The 19,470-nt window shown below is 45.1% G+C and overlaps 1 protein-coding gene across 1 annotated transcript; it reads right to left on the bottom strand.

Annotated features, from left to right (window-relative positions):
- Nucleotides 1-1,140: 1,140 nt before the first annotated feature.
- On the bottom strand, nt 1,141-18,051 carry LOC139153879 (epididymal sperm-binding protein 1-like). The gene is made up of 8 exons (XM_070728300.1): nt 18,042-18,051; nt 16,960-17,109; nt 10,482-10,646; nt 4,971-5,135; nt 3,820-3,966; nt 3,011-3,202; nt 1,310-1,465; nt 1,141-1,163 (listed from the first exon to the last, which is right to left on the bottom strand). Exons 1-8 carry the CDS (start codon nt 18,049-18,051, stop codon nt 1,141-1,143), a joined length of 1,008 nt encoding a protein of 335 aa, XP_070584401.1.
- Between the last annotated feature and the right edge of the window lie 1,419 nt (nt 18,052-19,470).

Genomic DNA, 19,470 nt, shown 5'->3' with positions numbered 1-19,470 from the left:
TGGTTCTTTAATTTAGAAAAATGACTCTACTGATCCCTAGAAAAGCCAATAAGAAATGTTTCTTTCCAAATTAAAGTCTTTCTCATTCCTTTTGCACTGAAGCATTAAAAACTTAAAGGTAATCCCAGTGTTCTTCCTCTATTTTTCAAATAGTCCCCTTCTTCTAGAAAAGGGGCCCTGCCTACTTCCCCTAGCACTGGGTGCCACTTCTGCGCACAGCACTATTTCTGAGGTCTGTGCATGAGTTTCTGTATTGTCTGGACTGTCCTTTCATCACATAGACCTTGTGAAGATTCCTTGAGGATGCAATATCAATATCTAGAGAGTACCAGTTTGGGTTAACAAGTTCTTCCCCATATACCCTTCTATATGTGAAATGTACAAATGGGATTTTTTTTTTTACAACAGTCCCCATTCAGAAGCCAACCTGCAAACCAAAACTTTGGGTCAGAAATGTCTGTGGTGATTAGAAATTTCAATTTGGAGAAAAGAAGAGGCTGTTTAAAAATCCCACATGCTGGAGAAACTGTGAGAAGTTGGATGTTTTTCCTTCTTGCCTCTCTCCGTGCTATAGTTCAGGTCAATCCACTGAAATCAGACACCTAAAGATTCAAAACCAATTAAAAAAATACCCCTTACAATTTAGGGGTCCCCAAACTTGGTAACTTTAAGACCCGTGGACTTCAACTCCCAGAATTCTGTGCTGGCTAGAGAATTCTGGAAGTTGAAGTCCACAAATCTTAAAGTTGCCAAGTTTGAAGACCTCTGCCTTACATAGTATGTAGCTAAACGGGGATTTCCTACAGGAATTTGCTACTAATTGAGCAGTGAAAGATTAGTTATCAATGTCCATCAGTTTGGTGGGCTGTTTAGGGCTTCTGAATTTCAAGCAATTTTAATATTTTAAATACTTTGCTTTGTCCCTTTGCCAAGGTTGAGAATTTTCTGAATGTTCTGCTATTGTTGGATACATATTGCTGGACACAATATTACTAATGTGTGATCAGATCAAAGTGCTGAACTGATTGTTCCACTGGCCTATCTTAACAGAGCTTTTCTTACACATATTGAACAAGAATAAAATAAGGACTGCTTTGATATCTACCTAGGTGGAAAATTATTAGTTACTTGTTTCAGTCTTCATGGATCTTCACTTGGTAAATCTGTTAAATGAAAAATAAAATGTGTGTGAAAAGAAGATAAAGGAAAAGATAGGGGGGGGAAGCTGTTCCATTTTGAGATGTGAGCAAATGATAAAGACAAAAGCAATTATAAATATGTCCTCCCAGGAAGAGCTTTCTGTTCTTACCTGAAGGCTCGCAGTACCTCCACTTCTGATCTGTATTATAATTGGCAGTGAGGGAGCACCAGGGTTTCCAGCCTGAAGTACCATCGGTTGTACACGCTGAGTAAACCTCTTTTTTGTAGGTGAAAGGGAAAAAACAGGGCTCTTTTGATTCCATATCTTCTCAGAAAATTATTGAAGACAAATAGTATGTGGGAGAGAAAGAGGAAAAGCATAAGATCAAATCCTAAAGGCAGCTAGGGTTAGGGTTAGGCTTTCAGTCATGCTACTCCAGTCATGCTCTGTTCACTTAAAGGTATGCGGGACTTGATGGCAAAAAGATATAGAAAATATAAGGGCACAAATTTAATGTAATTCCCGTTCGCAACTCCCTAAACCATCTTTTCTTTTTTCAGAATTTTACCGAAGCTGCCAAAGAAAGGTGCAATCTTGGGGAAAGTTGTAACTGCTTTAAGGAGAAGTAGGTGGGTGATTTATATTCCAAAAATCCATTTAACTTTAATTTCAACAATTTCAATGTTCTGCACATTGTACAACCTCCTTAGTGATTTTTTTTCCATGATCAACAAGAAATAAAATTTAAAATTCAGATTGTATTAACTTTCTATTTCCTTTTAACATATACAAACCTCACAGACACACACATACATGCACACACATTAATAACAACTGAAATTATTAACATATAACTAAAACTTTGATATGAATTGCAGTGGTCCTTCTTTGTTTTATACTCAGCTTTGGATGAAAAGTTACCGTAAATAACATATTCATTCGTATTATTGACATCTTACATGGCAATTAATATTCACAGAATGTTTATATTTCTCTTTTGTAGAAGCAATAAGCAAAAGGCATGAAGTGGTGATGCTAGAATTGAAACTGGCTTAAAGTATAAGGATTCAGTTGTAGCGTTCAATGTTTAGCAGCCAAGTCAGTGACTTGCAATATGTGGTATACACCAGCGAAGGGCTCCCCATTGTGGACACTCCTGGTTTGCTCCCGGTGACCGGTGCGGATGTGTGCACATCCAGTGTGCATTTGTGCACATGCCGGTGCAAGATTCAGCTTCTGTGCATATGCAGGAAATGAAATCTCATATGATGATGCTTGCGCATGCACGATTTTGTTGATTTTGGGCTATTTCTTTGCTTCCACGCTTGCACAGAAGCAAATAACTGCCAAAAATCAGTGAAATCTCACACTCATGAGCATGCTCATGTGAGATTTCACTTTCTGCACATGCACAGAAGCCGAATATCACATGTGTGTGTGCATGCATTAGGGACATGGAAATGCATGCGCATCTCCATTTTTCCTACCAGGACAGCATACCTGACGGTCCATGCTACAGCCCAACACTGGTATACACCCAAGTCTTTGGCATACTAGGAATTCCACTGTTACCATTCTTAGTATTATTTTTTGTTCATCTATTATCTCAGAATATCAGACTAAATGTGACATTATACAGGCTGTGGACATGGCAATCCTTAAATGCGGTTAATACTTTGAAAGGAAATAGTAGAGATCAATGATCGATACTCTTGTGTAAAGAGGAGTTGCATAAAATATCAAACCAATAGTCATTTGGGCTCAGAATCATCCCCAAGGTAGCTTAGTTCCAAGTAAATGCAAATAAAATTATGCTGTGTTCCTAAGTCCAACCATTTATTACTATCTGGGTATGTAGAAGCTACCTGCCTTTTTTCTTGTTTAAACGTGTATCAGCACAGAAACTCCATTTCATGTCCACATCAAAATTCTCTGTCGTGGCACACCAAAATCTCCCATTCTTCTCATTCTTCTCATCCTCATCAATGCAAGTAGTAACTTCCTCTCCTTTGTAGTTGAAAGGGAAGACGCAAGGCTGGCCACTGGAGTTCCCACCATATTCTATTGAATGTAGGGGGGACAAAGCAACACTGGGAGAGAGTTCGGTTCAGTCCAAGAAAAAGAAAAAAAGCAAGAACTTAGAATTCTGGGTTGGAACTTTATGTTGCATCACAAGAGGATACTGGAATATTTCCATGCTTTAATTGAGCAGAGAAACTCCAAGATAGGCATATAATGCAATGACCTCAACAAAAGAGACAAGGCCTCCACTTCTTGTGAGTTTGGGAAAGGATTAAAGGAAAAATCATTATTTAGTATGCCAATTCATATGTCCATCCAACCCATACTTGTGATTTTGATTTCAGATGGCTAATTGACTAAAAAAACCCACAACAAATAAGACATGAACAGTAAAAAATAATATAAAGAGTGCTTGAGACTTGTAATCCAACAAACTCAAGAAACATTCCATCTGGCTGGCATCCCATCCCAATATCCAAGAGAACATCCAGTGCAGATTCTTCTGGGGAAGAATCACAAAAGGAAATGTCGCTGCAAAAACTGCAACTGAAGGAAAGGCCAATGATTAAACTGTCTCTTTAATAATTCCTCTCTGACAAGGACAAGATTTCAGATCACCCACAAGTGCTCCAGGCAATTACTTCTCACTCTCCTACCTTGAAAGGAGCATGATTTCCACTTGCTGTCCTTATCATAGTCTGGTGTTGTAGCACACCATAGCTGATTGTATAAAGCCCCCTCTGTGGTGCAGGAATAATAGGATTTGTTCCTGTATATAAAGGGAAAACTGCAAGGGGCAGGATCTAGAGAGCAAAGAGGAAGAAGCTTTGACTGAAGAAATATAAGGAAATGGTTGATGTTACAATTAAGGATGAAGAGGGATTAACTTGATTTTGTAGTTAGAAATATTCTTTTTGGGTATAAAGAAAAACAATCCATCGTTCAAATTCTGTACAAAATGTACATTAGGAGCAAAATAGCAAGTAATATAAATAATAGAAACCATATTCCTTCCATAGTGTGGCATGGGAGTAAAGAACACAGCATTTTCAAAATGGATATTTTTGAACAATATTACATATAGTAATATTGAAGTGCAGATATCATTCTCATTGATAACTTAATCTTGCCACTTTGCTATGGAAAGAAAATGAAATTCTGTAATTGTTATTTAGTCACTATTTTACATTTTTTTCAGTTCCTAATGCTTACTCTTGCAATCTAGTGGTTAGCTTTTTCTCTTGCTAGCACATTGTTACCTTAATGTATTTGAATTTAAAGCAGCTGATTTGATTTCTGCTGAATTGCAGTATTGTTATTTAAATACTATATACAAACACTTAGGTCCAAAGTTGGACCCATCAAATTTTCCCCTACAGCATATAGAAAATCAGTAATTTAAAATAGGTAACCATTGGAACGAAAGCACATGAAGAAGGGAGATTTAATAATAGGGAAGTGCAAGGGTGAAATTCAGCAGGTTCCTACAGGTTCTGGAAAAGAGGTAGCGGAAATATTGAGCAGTTTGGAGAGCCAGCAAATGCCACCTCTTGCTGGCTCTAGATTTTGCAATATCCTTCCCCTGCCACACCCACCAAGCCACGCCCACAAAACCAGTAACCGGGGAGGGGATTGAATTTTACCTCTAGGGAGGTGATACAGTAATCGATGGATTTTTTTTTTTTTTACTACAATTCCCACAGCCATGAGATGGGTTGTTTCTTAACTATTAAACAATTCTTCTTCCCAAACCTTGTTCTTTTTTCCACTAAAGTTGGATTCGAGTTACATCCATGCTTTGCCTTACCTGAAGGCTCACAATATACCCACGTAGGCTCAATATCAAAATTACTTGAAATAGAACACCAAAGCCTTCCATCAGATCTTCCATCTATCGTACAAGTTGAATAAAGATTATTTTCAAAGATGAAAGGAAAGATGCATGGACTAGTAGGATAATTTGCATCAATTCCTGGAAGAACAAGATAAAAGGAGAATGATCATTTGCCATATTATTAAAGTCCATCTACTAATACAGTAAGTATTTTTTAAAATTTGTAACCCTCCGCATATCTACTCAGATAAATCTGTTAGTACTATAGGTAATAGCATACAAGGTTATATCCTATACAGGAGTGGGCTGCTGCCCAGATTGGGGGGGGGGAACGCAGTGGGATAGCAAAAATGGAGCTCCACCCCAGAGCACCCAATTTGCACTGAAAGTTGTTGAAAGAAAATGCAGGGCATCCTGCACAAGCCACAGTGTGGTAATAAAAAATTTGGTAGCCCTTCACTGATCCTATACCATTGATTCTATAAAGGAAAATTTGAAATTAGTGGGGGGAAAATTATTTTTGGCTGAACCGGGGTCTTAATTATACCTTTCCATTTTACACTACACAACTATACAGTGTTCCCTCGATTTTCGCGGGGGTTACGTTCCAAGACCGCCCGCGAAAGTCAAATTTCTGCGAAATAGCGGTGCGGAAGTAAAAACACCATTTTTGGCTATGGACAGGCAAAAACTACCCCCACGCACCCTTTTTCAAGGAGCCGGGCTTGAAATTAGGGGGGGAGCGACGAAAGTGGCCAAAGACGTTCCGCCCCCCTCCCAGCTTCCAAGCCGCATTCGCCTTCCTCCGCTGCCGCCAGCATCCAGCTCTTCCTCCGCTTCTCGCTTGTCTAAAAAATGACAGCCGGGCGGAGGCTGGCGGCGGAGGAAGGCGAACGTCTTTGGCCACTTAGCTCTGGGGGCTGCCTCTCTCCTCCCATATTCCGCCCCCCTCCCAGCTTCCAGCTCTTCCTCCGCTTCTCGCTTCTCTAAAAAATGACAGCCGGGCGGAGGCTGGCGGCGGCTGGGAGGGGGGCGAACGTCTTTGGCCACTTAGCTCTGTGGGCTGCCTCTCTCCTCCCATATTCCGCCCCCCTCCCAGCTTCCAAGCCGCATTTGCCTTCCTCCGCCGCCGCCAGCCTCCGCCCGGCTGTCATTTTTTAGACAAGCGAGAAGCGGAGGAAGAGCTGGATGCTGGCGGCAGCGGAGGACAGTGGCCAAAGACGCTGGGAAACTGGGAGGGGCGGAATATGGGAGGAGAGAGGCAGCCTCCAGAGCTAAGTGGCCAAAGACATTTGCCCCCCTCCCAGCTTCCAAGCCGCATTCGCCTTCCTCCACCGCCGCCAGCCGGCTTGTGTCGGTGTGTCGCGGCTCTCTCTCCATTCTTCTCTTTCCCCCTCTCGGGCTCTGAATGTGGCGGCGGGAAGAGGAAACGAGGCAGTCCCGGATCGCTTGCTTCTTTCCCAAGCAGCCGGCTTGCTGGCCGGGGAAGCAAGCGATCCGGGACTGCCTCGTTTCCTCTTCCCGCCACCGCATTCGAGCCCGAGAGGGGGAAGAGAAGAATGGAGAGAGAGCCGCGACACACCGACACACGCGCGGCTCTGTCTCCATTCTTCTCTTTCCCCCTCTCGGGCTCTGAATGCGGCGGCGGGAAGAGGAAACGAGGCAGTCCCGGATCGCTTGCTTCTTTCCCAAGCAGCCGGCTTGCTGGCCGGGGAAGCAAGCGATCCGGGACTGCCTCGTTTCCTCTTCCCGCCGCCGCATTCGAGCCCGAGAGGGGGAAGAGAAGAATGGAGAGAGAGCCGCGACACACCGACACACGCGCGGCTCTCTCTCCATTCTTCTCATTCCCCCTCTCGGGCTCTGAATGCGGCGGGAAGAGGAAACGAGGCAGTCCCGGATCGCTTGCTTCTTTCCCAAGCAGCCGGCTTGCTGGCCGGGGAAGCAAGCGATCCGGGACTGCCTCGTTTCCTCTTCCCGCCGCCGCATTCGAGCCCGAGAGGGGGAAGAGAAGAATGGAGAGAGAGCCGCGACACACCGACACACACGCGGCTCTCTCTCCATTCTTCTCTTTCCCCCTCTCGGGCTCTGATTGCGGCAGCGGGAAGAGGAAACGAGGCAGTCCCGGATCACTTGCTTCTTTCCCAAGCAGCCGGCTTGCTGGCCGGGGAAGCAAGCGATCCGGGACTGCCTCGTTTCCTCTTCCCGCCGCCACCGCATTCGGAGCCCGAGAGAGGGAAAGAGAAGAATGGAGAGAGAGCCGCGCGTGTGTCGGTGCGTCGCGGCTCTCTCTCCATTCTTCTCTTTCCCCCTCTCGGGCTCCGAATGCGGCGGCGGCGGGAAGAGGAAACGAGGCAGTCCCGGATCGCTTACTTCCCCGGCCAGCAAGCCGGCTGCCTGGGAAAGCGCTTTTTTCCTCCGTTTTTCTGCACTCTTTCCTGCCCCATCCTCCCCTCTGGATCTCCATGGGTTTCCACCGTTTTTCTGCACTCTTTCCTGCCCCATCCTCCCCTCTGGATCTCCATGGGTTTCCTCCGTTTTTCTGCACTCTTTCCTGCCCCATTCTCCCCTCTGGATCTCCATGGGTTTCCTCCGTTTTTCTGCACTCTTTCCTGCCCCATTCTCCCCTCTGGATCTCCATGGGTTTCCTCCGTTTTTCTGCACTCTTTCCTGCCCCATCCTCCCCTCTGGATCTCCATGGGTTTCCTCCGTTTTTCTGCACTCTTTCCTGCCCCATCCTCCCCTCTGGATCTCCATGGGTTTCCTCCGTTTTTCTGCACTCTTTCCTGCCCCATGCTCCCCTCTGGATCTCCATGGGCTTCCTCCGTTTTTCTGCACTCTTTCCTGCCCCATCCTCCCCTCTGGATCTCCATGGGTTTCCTCCGTTTTTCTGCACTCTTTCCTGCCCCATCCTCCCCTCTGGATCTCCATGGGTTTCCTCCGTTTTTCTGCACTCTTTCCTGCCCCATCCTCCCCTCTGGATCTCCATGGGTTTCCTCCGTTTTTCTGCACTTTCCTGCCCCATCCTCCCCTCTGGATCTCCATGGGTTTCCTCCGTTTTTCTGCACTCTTTCCTGCCCCATTCTCCCCTCTGGATCTCCATGGGTTTCCTCCGTTTTTCTGCACTCTTTCCTGCCCCATCCTCCCCTCTGGATCTCCATGGGTTTCCTCCGTTTTTCTGCACTCTTTCCTGCCCCATTCTCCCCTCTGGATCTCCATGGGTTTCCTCCATTTTTCTGCACTCTTTCCTGCCCCATCCTCCCCCCTGGATCTCCATGGGTTTCCTCCGTTTTTGTGCACTCTTTCCTGCCCCATTCTCCCCTCTGGATCTCCATGGGTTTCCTCCGTTTTTCTGCACTCTTTCCTGCCCCATCCTCCCCTCTGGATCTCCATGGGTTTCCTCCGTTTTTCTGCACTCTTTCCTGCCCCATTCTCCCCTCTGGATCTCCATGGGTTTCCTCCATTTTTCTGCACTCTTTCCTGCCCCATCCTCCCCTCTGGATCTCCATGGGTTTCCTCCGTTTTTCTGCACTCTTTCCTGCCCCATCCTCCCCTCTGGATCTCCATGGGTTTCCTCCGTTTTTCTGCACTCTTTCCTGCCCCATTCTCCCCTCTGGATCTCCATGGGTTTCCTCCGTTTTTCTGCACTCTTTCCTGCCCCATCCTCCCCTCTGGATCTCCATGGGTTTCCTCCATTTTTCTGCACTCTTTCCTGCCCCATTCTCCCCTCTGGATCTCCATGGGTTTCCTCCGTTTTTCTGCACTCTTTCCTGCCCCATCCTCCCCTCTGGATCTCCATGGGTTTCCTCCGTTTTTCTGCACTCTTTCCTGCCCCATTCTCCCCTCTGGATCTCCATGGGTTTCCTCCGTTTTTCTGCACTCTTTCCTGCCCCATCCTCCCCTCTGGATCTCCATGGGTTTCCTCCGTTTTTCTGCACTCTTTCCTGCCCCATCCTCCCCTCTGGATCTCCATGGGTTTCCTCCGTTTTTCTGCACTCTTTCCTGCCCCATCCTCCCCTCTGGATCTCCATGGGTTTCCTCCGTTTTTCTGCACTCTTTCCTGCCCCATCCTCCCCTCTGGATCTCCATGGGTTTCCTCTTCCCGCCGCCACCGCATTCGGAGCCCGAGAGAGGGAAAGAAGAATGGAGAGAGAGCCGCGACGCACCGACACACGCGCGGCTCTCTCTCCATTCTTCTCTTTCCCTCTCTCGGGCTCCGAATGCGGTGGCGCTGGGAAGAGGAAACGAGGCAGTCCCGGATCGCTTGCTTCCCCGGCCAGCAAGCCGGCTGCCTGGGAAAGCGCTGCTTTCCCAGGCAGCCGGCTTGCTGGCCGGGGAAGCAAGCGATCCGGGACTGCCTCGTTTCCTCTTCCCGCTGCCGCATTCGGAGCCCGAGAGGGGGAAAGAGAAGAATGGAGAGAGAGCCGCGCGCCGGAGGCGGACGCCGCTGCCGCCTCAACAGCAGCCACAGGAGGGGAGTCGCAATCACACTGATGGTGGGGTTTGCCCCCTTTCCCCCGCCCGCTCCTTTCCCCCCTTTGCTTGGAAGCTGGCTGCTGGGAAGCCCCCCCCCCTGCCCAGCTGTGACAGCCGAGCGGCAGCAGGTTTTTTTGTTGTTGCACGGATTAATTGACTTTACATTGTTTCCTATGGGAAACAATGTTTCATCATACGAGCTTTCCGACTTACGAGCCTCCTTCCGGCACCAATTAATCTCGTAAGTCGGGGTTCTACTGTATAGCCGTTTCGCGAAGTTTGAACACGCGAAAATCGAGGGAACACTGTATATGGAATTATGGATAAAAAAATTATATCTCTCAAAATATTTTTGAGAGATTACTTACAGGACCGCCTTCTGCTGCACAAATCCCAGCGGCCGATTGGGTCCCACAGAGTTGGCCTTCTCCAGGTCCTGTCGACCAGACAATGTCGTCTAGCAGGGCCTAGTGTAAGAGTCTTCTCTGTGGCAGCCCCGGCCCTCTGGAATCAGCTCCCTCCAGAGATTCACGCTGCCCCCACCCTCTTCGCCTTTTGCAAGAGTCTTAAGACTCACTTAGGTCACCAGGCATGGGGCAATTAGATCATTCCCCCCCACACCAACTACCAAATGTGATGTGTGGTTGTGACTGAATTGATTGACTGTTTTTAATATAGTGGGATCCTAGCCTATAGTTTTAACTAATTAAATTTGTGTACACATTGTTTTATATTGTACGCTGTGAGCCGCCCCGAGTCTTCAGAGAAGCGTGGCATACAAGTCAAATAAACAAACAAACAAATAAATAAATATTTAAATGTACTGTAATTTTGATTTGCTTTATTATAAATGGAAATAGTTGTACCTTTAATCTTTTCTGTTCTATTTTACATGCAAGTTCCTAATATTAAATTCAGCTCAAACTAAAAAGTGATATTCTGTATAAATGGTTTTAATTGACTATCATATAAACCATGACTTCTAAACCAATAGTCCTCAATTTCACTTACTTGTATCAGCACAATAGCTCCATTTTTTATCCTTATCATAGTTCCCAGTTGTAGAACACCAGAATGGCCCTTTATGATAATATTTGCTTGTGCAGGTATAGTAAACATGACTCATATAAAGAAAGGGGAAGACACAGGGTTTTCCTCCTGAATTGCCTCCATATTCTAGGCAAAGAGAAAAGTAATATATAAGTAGATATTAGAGCAATGTATAAATGTAAATACAGACATTGCTGTCTTTATCTACTGTAAGACAGGAGTGGGCAATTGAGATTCTCCAGATATTCTAGTCTACTATCACCACAGTCCTGTGGCATTAGGACAGATGAGAGTTGGAATCATGGAAACTTGGATTGCAGAGAAGGTTGTTTTCTAATAATGAGATTGCCACCATGATAATAAAGCATAATCTAAAATGTAAAGGTCGGAGGAAAAGCTAGATATTACGCATAAATATGGTGAATTGCAAATAGCTACCAAATTAGAAAACAATTAAAACCCTCATATTATTTATCATTTATTTATTTTATTTGACTTCTATGCCGCCCAATCCCAAAGAACTCAGGGTGTCTTACAATAATATAAAAAAGATACAAATACAATAAAAAAGAAGTCAGATATGAATATCTAAAATTATAAACCCCAGTTAAAAAAAACCACGACGCAAACAATTTAATCATCACACATGATTACCACTCATTACAATTCGGTTATGACTGTCACGCTGTGTATTGCCAGCCCCAGAGACATTCAGAGACATTCAGTAATTAAATAGTTAACTCTGTGTATGTTAGTTTAGCTCCACCCATTATGATGTAAAATCCTGCCTGGACTGCCAGCATCACTTCCTTTCTTCTCGGAAGGATTCATCTTTTTCTAAGTCTTCAACAATGTAAGACGCATAGAAATTGCCTGGGATCAGGCATAGCTATTTTCTTATTTTTCTTAATGAAAGTAACTTCGTTAGAAAGCCATTTCTGTAACTTAATCCATCACCTCCAGATTTGATTTATTATAGCTCACGTGGGCTGTAATTTATCTACAAAATCTGACAATGACAGATAACAAATTCATGGCCCCCAGGCCTGCCAGCAAAGCCAGGTCTTTGCAGCCCTTTGGAAGGCCAATAGGGTGGGAGCAATACAGACATCATGGGGGAGTAGGTTCCATAAAGCTTGGACAACCACAGAGAAGGCCCTCCCCCACGGCCCCACCAACCTGCATTGCTTAGTCAATAGGACCTGGAGGAGGCCAACCCTGTGTGATCTTATTGGTCTTTAGGAGGTATGAGGTAGAAGACAGTCCAGTAGATAGTCTGGCCCTAAGTCATGTAGGGCTTTATAGGTAACAACCAACACCTTGAATTGTGACTGGAGACTAATAGGTAGCCAGTGGAGCTCGCAGAGCATAGGTGTTATATGAGTGTACACTGGCATGCTAACATTATTGATAGCATTCCAATATACTCATGGGATTATAGGAAATACTGTGATACAAACTAGAACTCTGCATACTTTAAAAATGATTTAAAAGATGTGCTTGAGAATGTGCATGAATAGATCTTATGGCTTCTCTGAGAAATGAAAACATTGCCCAGTATTATAGAATACTGATAGAAAGTGGTGTAGGCTTTTCTTTTATATTTTCCTACTAGCCATGCTGCCTGGATACAATATACCGGTAAGTGGCTCTGGGTTCGGTGTTCTTTGGCCCATGGAGAATTGCTGCCCTTTGTGTTTGATGCAATGGCATTTCCCCAAACAGACCCTGTATGTAATCTGGGGGTTCTTCTGGACTCTTGAATCCTGTCAAAGAACAGGTGTTGGTCATGGCCAGGAGGGCCTTTGTGCAACTGCAGATTGTGTGCCAGTTATGCCCTTTCCTGGACCAACAATCCCTACTCAAGGTCACTCATGCCCTAGTCACTTTCCATCTTGACTATTGCAACGTGCTATACATGAGGTTGCCCTTGAAGAGCATCCAGAAGCTCAAATTGGTGCAAAATGCAGTAGCCCGAATGGTTCTTGCAGACCTTAGCGTGTACATGTATACATCTCCTGTCAGAGCTGCATTGGTTGCCAATTTGTTTCTGAGTACAATTCAAGGGGCTGGTTGTTTAAAGCCCTTCATGGCTTTGGACTAGGTTATCTGAGGGTCCATCTCTTGCCAGTCACATCTATCTGATCCACTAGAATGGGGAGGCAAGGAAACATATTGGGTCCTATCCTCTAGGGAGATACATCTGATGAGACCCTTCTCCATAGTGGCTCCCTCTCTCTAGAACATCATTACCCCAGAGATTAGAATGGCCCCAACTATAACACTAAGGCATTAAAGCTTATGTTTTTCTATCTCGATGGCTTCCATGATTATTCTTTTGCTGTAGTGTTCTGTTTTGGAAATTAATTTAGTTCTGTCAATTTAGTTCTGGTTTCATGTCTTGAAACCAGACTCAGAACACACATTGCAAAACAACCAAGTAACCTGCAAACTCCAACTACTCCGGATATCACCCCAAATCCACAAACCTCAACTAATCAGCATACATCAATTACATCAATGACCTCAGGTGTTACCCCACTGACTCACCAGGAAGTTTCAGCATAGCTTGCAGCTGCTAAGCCAGCACTCCACACCTACCCACCAGTATTTATAGAGGGAAGGCAGCTCAGGTCTCACTGTGTTCGCCCTAGCAGAAGGACAAAAGCACCAACCTGAAGATGACGAGAAATCCCTGAAACTTACACGGGAAGAAACCTGAATATGCCAAGACCTTCATACCTGTACCCATGAAAATCTACAAAAACAAAATCTACGAAAACACACACACACACACACACACACATAATGTTTTATACCCCTGTAAGCTGCCTTGAGTTGCTATGTGCAAATAAGCAGCAATATAAATGTTACAATAATATCACATTCTATCATTCACAAGGCAGTCCATGAAACATGTAACACAAAATTATAGAATTTGGTCAAGGATCCACAACATGAAAGATAACAGCAAAAGTTGTACAAGACCATAGAATTTGACAAGATTTTAGTATTCACACAAGTGAAGATACCAACATTTTCCTTGAAATCTCAGAATGCACTAAAAATGTATGTATGTTGCAGGTGAAAAAAGTTTCTGTTCCATTTTCCGTGGCCCAGCTCTATCTTGCACTAATTGCAGTTTATTATTTATTTATTATTTGAATTTGTATGCCGCCCCTCTCCGAAAACTCGGGGCGGCTCACAACAAGTGAAAAGACAATCCAATACATAATCCAATTAATTAAAATATTATAAATTTAAGAAAAACCCCTATACAGTACTAACATACACACACACAAGCATACCATATATAAATTCAACGTGCCCAGGGGAAGATGTTTAGTTTCCCCATGCCTGACGGCAAAGGTGGGTTTTGAGGAGTTTATGGAAGGCAGGAAGAGTAGGGGCAGTTCTGATCTCCAGGGGGAGTTGGTTCCAGAGAGCCGGTGCCGCCACAGAGAAGGCTCTCCCCCTGGGGCCCGCCAACCGACATTGTTTAGTTGACGGGACCCGGAGGAGGCCCACTCTGTGGGACCTAATCGGTCGCTGGGATTCGTGCGGCAGAAGGCGGTCTCGGAGATATTCTGGTCCAGTGCCATGAAGGGCTTTAAAGGTCATAACCAACACTTTGAATTGTGACCGGAAACTGATCGGCAGCCAATGCAGACTGCGGAGTGATGGTGAAACATGGGCATACCTGGGTAAGCCCATGACTGCTCTTGCAGCTGCATTCTGCACGATCTGAAGTTTCCGAACACTTTTCAAAGGTAGCCCCATGTAGAGAGCATTACAGTAGTCGAACCTCGAGGTGATGAGGGCATGAGTGATTGTGAGCAATGAGTCCCGGTCCAGGTAGGGCCGCAACTGGTGCACCAGGCGAACGTGGGCAAACGCCCCCCTCGCCACAGCTGAAAGATGGTTCTCTAATGTGAGCTGTGGATCGAGGAGGACGCCCAAGTTGCGGACCCTCTCTGAGGGGGTCAGTAATTCCCCCCCCCAGGGTAATGGACGGACACATGGGATTGTCCTTGGGAGGCAAAACCCACAGCCACTCCATCTTATCCGGGTTGAGCTTGAGTCTGTTGACACCCATCCAGGCCCGAACAGCCTCCAGGCACCGGCACATCACTTCCACCGCTTCGTTGACTGGGCATGGGGTGGAGATGTAAAGCTGGGTATCATCGGCATATTGATGATACCTCACCCCATGTCCTTGGATGATCTCACCCAGCGGTTTCATGTAGATGTTAAATAGCAAGGGGGAGAGGACCGACCCCTGAGGTACTCCACAAGGGAGAGACCTCGGAGTCGACCTCTGACCCCCCACTAACACCGACTGCGACCGGCCAGAGAGGTAGGAGGAGAACCACTGAAGCACAGTGCCTCCCACCCCCAACCCCTCCAACCGGTGCAGAAGGATACCATGGTCGATGGTATCGAAAGCCGCTGAGAGATCGAGGAGCACCAGGACAGAGGATAAACCCCTGTCCCGGGCCCGCCAGAGATCATCCATCAACGCGACCAAAGCGGTTTCCGTGCTGTAACCGGGCCTGAAGCCCGACTGCTGGGGACCTAGATAATCGGCTTCTTCCAAGGACCGCTGGAGCTGGAGTGCCACCACCTTCTCGACAACCTTCCCCATGAAGGGAAGGTTGGAGACTGGACGATAGTTGTTGAGTACGGCTGGGTCCAGGGAAGGCTTCTTGAGGAGGGGGCGCACAAGCGCTTCTTTATAGAGTGGTGGAAAAACTCCCCTCCCCAAGGAAGCGTTGGTAATCTCCTGGGCCCAGCTCCGTGTCACTTCCCTGCCGGCCGAGACCAACCAGGAGGGACACGGATCCAGTAGACAGGTGGCGGAACTCACAGCTCCAATGGCCTTGTCCACTTCATCAGGTGTCACCAGATCAAACTCTCCCCAGACAGGTGGACAAGTACGTGCCCCAGTCACCTCGACTGACTCATTGTCAGTCGACTCTGTTTTACAATTGGAGTCGAGGTCGGCCCGGATCTGAGCGACTTTATCAGCGAAAAACGTGTTAAACTCCTCGGCACTACTCTGCAAGGGCTCCCCAACTCCCCCCTGGTTAAGAAGGGAGCGGGTCACCCTAAACAGAGCGGCCGGGCGGGATTCCGCTGATGCAATCAAGGCGGCATGGTACGCGCATCTTGCCGCCTTGAGCGCCACTTTGTAAGTCTTAATAAAGGCTCTTACAAGTGTTCGATCAGATTCAGACCTGCTCTTAATCCATCGCTTCTCTAGACGTCTCTTTTGGCGTTTCAACTCCAGGAGCTCCTCGTTGAACCATGGGGCTCTACGGGGTCTAGCGCCACGGAGAGGTCGCAAAGGCGCAATCCGGTCGAGAGCCTCCGCAGCAGCCGTATTCCAGGCCTCCGCAAGAGACTCCGCCGAACTGTGGGTGAGTGCCTCTGGAATAACCCCAAGCGCCGTCTGAAAGCCCTCTGGGTCCATCAGGCGTCTGGGGCGGAACATCTTCATTGGTTCCGCCTCCCTGCGGGGAAGGATTGGAGCCAGGAAGTCAAGCCGTAGTAGAAAATGGTCTGACCATGACAAAGGCACTGCTTCTAAGCCCCTTAGTCTCAGACCATTACTCAATTGCTCGGAAAGGAATACCATGTCAGGTGCGTGCCCCCCCTCATGAGTCGGACCCCGTACTACTTGAGTCAGGTCCATGGCTGTCATGGTGGCCATGAACTCCTGTGCCAACCCAGAGGTTTCGCCGAGTGACGGCAGGTTGAAGTCCCCCAAGACAATAAGTCTGGGGAACTCCACCGCCAACCCGTCTACTTCCTCGAGTAGCACAGGCAGGGCTTTTGACACACAGCTGGGAGGCAGGTATGTGAGAAATAAGCCCACCTGAACCCCTAAGTCCAACTTCATCAAGAGTGACTCGCAACCCGCAATTTCCGGAGCATTGAGTCCACGTAGGCAAAGGCTCTCCCTGGCTATAATAGCCACTCCTCCCCCCCTTCCCTGGGGTCGAGGTTGGTGCCATATCTGAAACCCAGCTGGGCAAATTTCAGAGAGAGGAACACCTCCCTCTGGGCCCAGCCAGGTTTCAGTAATACATGCCAGGTCGGCCTCCTCATCCAGGATCAGATCCCGGATGAGGAGAGCTTTATTGACCACCGACCTGGCATTAAGCAGCAGCAACCTGAGTCCAGGGCCAGAGTTACACTCATCACCAGTTGGTCATATTATCAAAATTAATTCAAGCACTTTCTAATATAGCTCCAACAATGGAAGTTTGTAGGGTAGTAAATAATCCTACGTTTCTTAGCCAGCATAGCCATGAGACATGAAAGATGAATACATTTATCTGTGGTCCCAATACTTATGAAGAACCCATGTTTGAGAAGACTTCATTTATCCCAAAATTACTGGATGTAATATAGGAGTACCAGTTGAGCCTCTTACCAGTAACAGCACATTGTTTCCACAGGCGTTTTTCATCATACTTATCAGTTAATGCACACCAGGAGATACCTTTGCTAGAACCATCTGTAGTACATGAAGCATAGAATTTTCCCTCATAAAGAAATGGGAAAACACATGGTAGAGATGGTGCTGAAAAGGAAAAAGGAAGAAAAAGAAAAACTGAACTTCTTTGAAGAAAATAGTGGTTACAAATAAAGAAGAATGGGATGTTCAGTTCCAAATTAGATTGTTTTTTATACACACATGCAGTACATGTAAATTTATATTTGCATTTATGAGATAAAACAGAATTTAAAAGCAAGAGCAATTATAAGAGATTGTAATCCTTACTTCCGAATGCCGCAAGTAATGATGTGAAAACCCACGTATACACAAGGAACATTACAGAAAAGGTCGTTTTCACTCTTCGTCAAGGAATCTGACAGATGTGAAAAAAATGCACTATACTCATTCTATAATATCTGCTTGGCCACATCTTCTAAGAACTGCAAAGAAAGTGATGTTCAAACACTGTCAAACTGGAAAATGAACAAATATCAAATGTTAACCTTTAGCACAACATGAAATTACTGGTCCTACATTCAGCTATAAAGCACTTCATTCCTGCAGTTAGCACTGTTAATTCACTAAAACCAGAGCATGGGTATCCCAAAGATTGGTAAATAGTCAGAAGAAAGAATCCTAGATGACAGCTGACTACTTTTTATAGGTAGGCTTTACATGCAGAATTCAACCAATAGTGGAAAAACTCAACCATTTTTGCAGTCTGCAGAAATTCAGCTTTAAAAGGGGAACCCTGAAAATTACTGCAGATCAATTTTTTCCTGCAGTGATGAAAAATTAGCTTAATAGGCCCCAAAGATATGGCAGACTACCAAATTCTCTCAGGGATCTGGGTAGCATATTTCCAGGAACTCTATATTATTTGGACATTTCTCATGGAAGTAGAAGCCCTAATCAAAATATAGAGAACCTATATGCCAAGATGGATAACAGTGACAGAAATCAAGAAACATTTTGCTCAACTAAGATCAGGGAAGGCCCAGAAGATCTAATCTCACCACAGACCATTATAAACAACTTGGACTTCTAGCTGTCTCTCTCTTTATCTGTATTGACAACTCTGGCTAAGGATCCAAGGTCACTCAATAATTGTCTCTCTATATATAAAAGGGGGAAAATATAATCTTGCCAATTAACCTTCCCAACACATCCAGCCACCTTTATTTATATATAAAATAAATTGTAATTCATTTTATTGTTTGTACCCCAAACATATGTTAATTTAGCAACAAGGTTAAGCATACTGTATCTACACAACCAGCATGTGGCCTTGAATCAAACAGTATATATTATCCCAACCTACTCATAAGCCTATCATGTAGAGAAGGGTCAAAACTAAACATACTACCTAGTATAAAAAGTGGGTTCTAATAAAAATATTCAGATTTGATATGCCTATGGACATTTGAGAGAACTCACTTTTCTGCTAGGTTTTGATCTTGGAAAGTTCTCCATCTGCTTCTAACTGTCCAACTGACCCCTAGAATTCTGCTATCCAATCGGATGTCTGGCTTGTAAAATGAGCTAATCCTGTGCTAATTTAAAAGCCAGTTATCAATCTACATTTTATGGTATTTTCTCCTAGGTTGTTGCTGGAATGGCTGCAGCCTATTATGGGATGTCTTTGTATGTGTTTTCTATCTTGTAATGTGTCATATATATCTTAATTTATTTGATCCAGGTACTGTCTGACTTCAGAACAATTCTAGGAGACTCTTGCATGCCGCCCCGAGTCTACAGAGAGGGGCGGCATACAAATCCAATAAATTATTATTATTATTATTATTATTATTATTGTTATTGTTATTGTCAGCTGGATGGGCCTAATGGTTTCTTTTGGGGGGGTGGGTTGCTTTGCTTTATTTTGTTATTATCTTGTTTCTTATCTGTACTGTATTTTTATTTGCCAGTTTTACCAAGAGTCTCCTAGAATTGTTCTGAAGTCAGACAGTACCTGGATCAAATAAATTAAGATATATATGACACATTACAAGTGTAGACATTTGGAATATGGTGTCTAGGCAAAGAGTAAGAGACTAAAAATAACAGATGAAGCACTATAATTTAAACAATTACACAATAATTATCATGTTGACGCCTGGAAAAATTATTTAAGTGGGTGGAGCGAATGAAAGGTGTATGTTTATCAAAAGTTCTCGATGCTGTCTGATCTTGCATATTTGATTATGCAATTGTGTGGTTTCTGAGTAAGAATTCCAAACAAAAAATAATTTGTGGAATTTTTGGTGCTCTCCAAACCTAGTTGTTTACTTACATATTTTCATTACCAAATTAGAAGACATCATTATTGCAAAATCCCACAAGCAAGCATCCAGGCTCAGGGATTGTTAAGAACTCCAAAGTTCAACTCTGAGACACAGATATTGTTTTCCCTTTGGGGAAATAAATTATTTTTCCCTTTTTCTC

This window comes from Erythrolamprus reginae, chromosome Z (genome assembly GCF_031021105.1).
Source record: "Erythrolamprus reginae isolate rEryReg1 chromosome Z, rEryReg1.hap1, whole genome shotgun sequence".
In the NCBI taxonomy this organism is placed as follows: Eukaryota; Metazoa; Chordata; class Lepidosauria; order Squamata; family Dipsadidae; genus Erythrolamprus; species Erythrolamprus reginae.
This window is presented reverse-complemented; position numbering and strand designations above follow the sequence as displayed.

Bases quoted from the DNA above. Each gene is read 5' to 3' on its own strand.
- LOC139153879 (XM_070728300.1), bottom strand. The intron at 10,647-16,959 runs GTAAGAGGCTCA...CTCTTTGCCTAG, and splicing joins GAAACAATGTGCTGTTACTG to AATATGGAGGCAATTCAGGA. The intron at 5,136-10,481 runs GTAAGTGAAATT...TTGTTCTTCCAG, and splicing joins GAGCTATTGTGCTGATACAA to GAATTGATGCAAATTATCCT.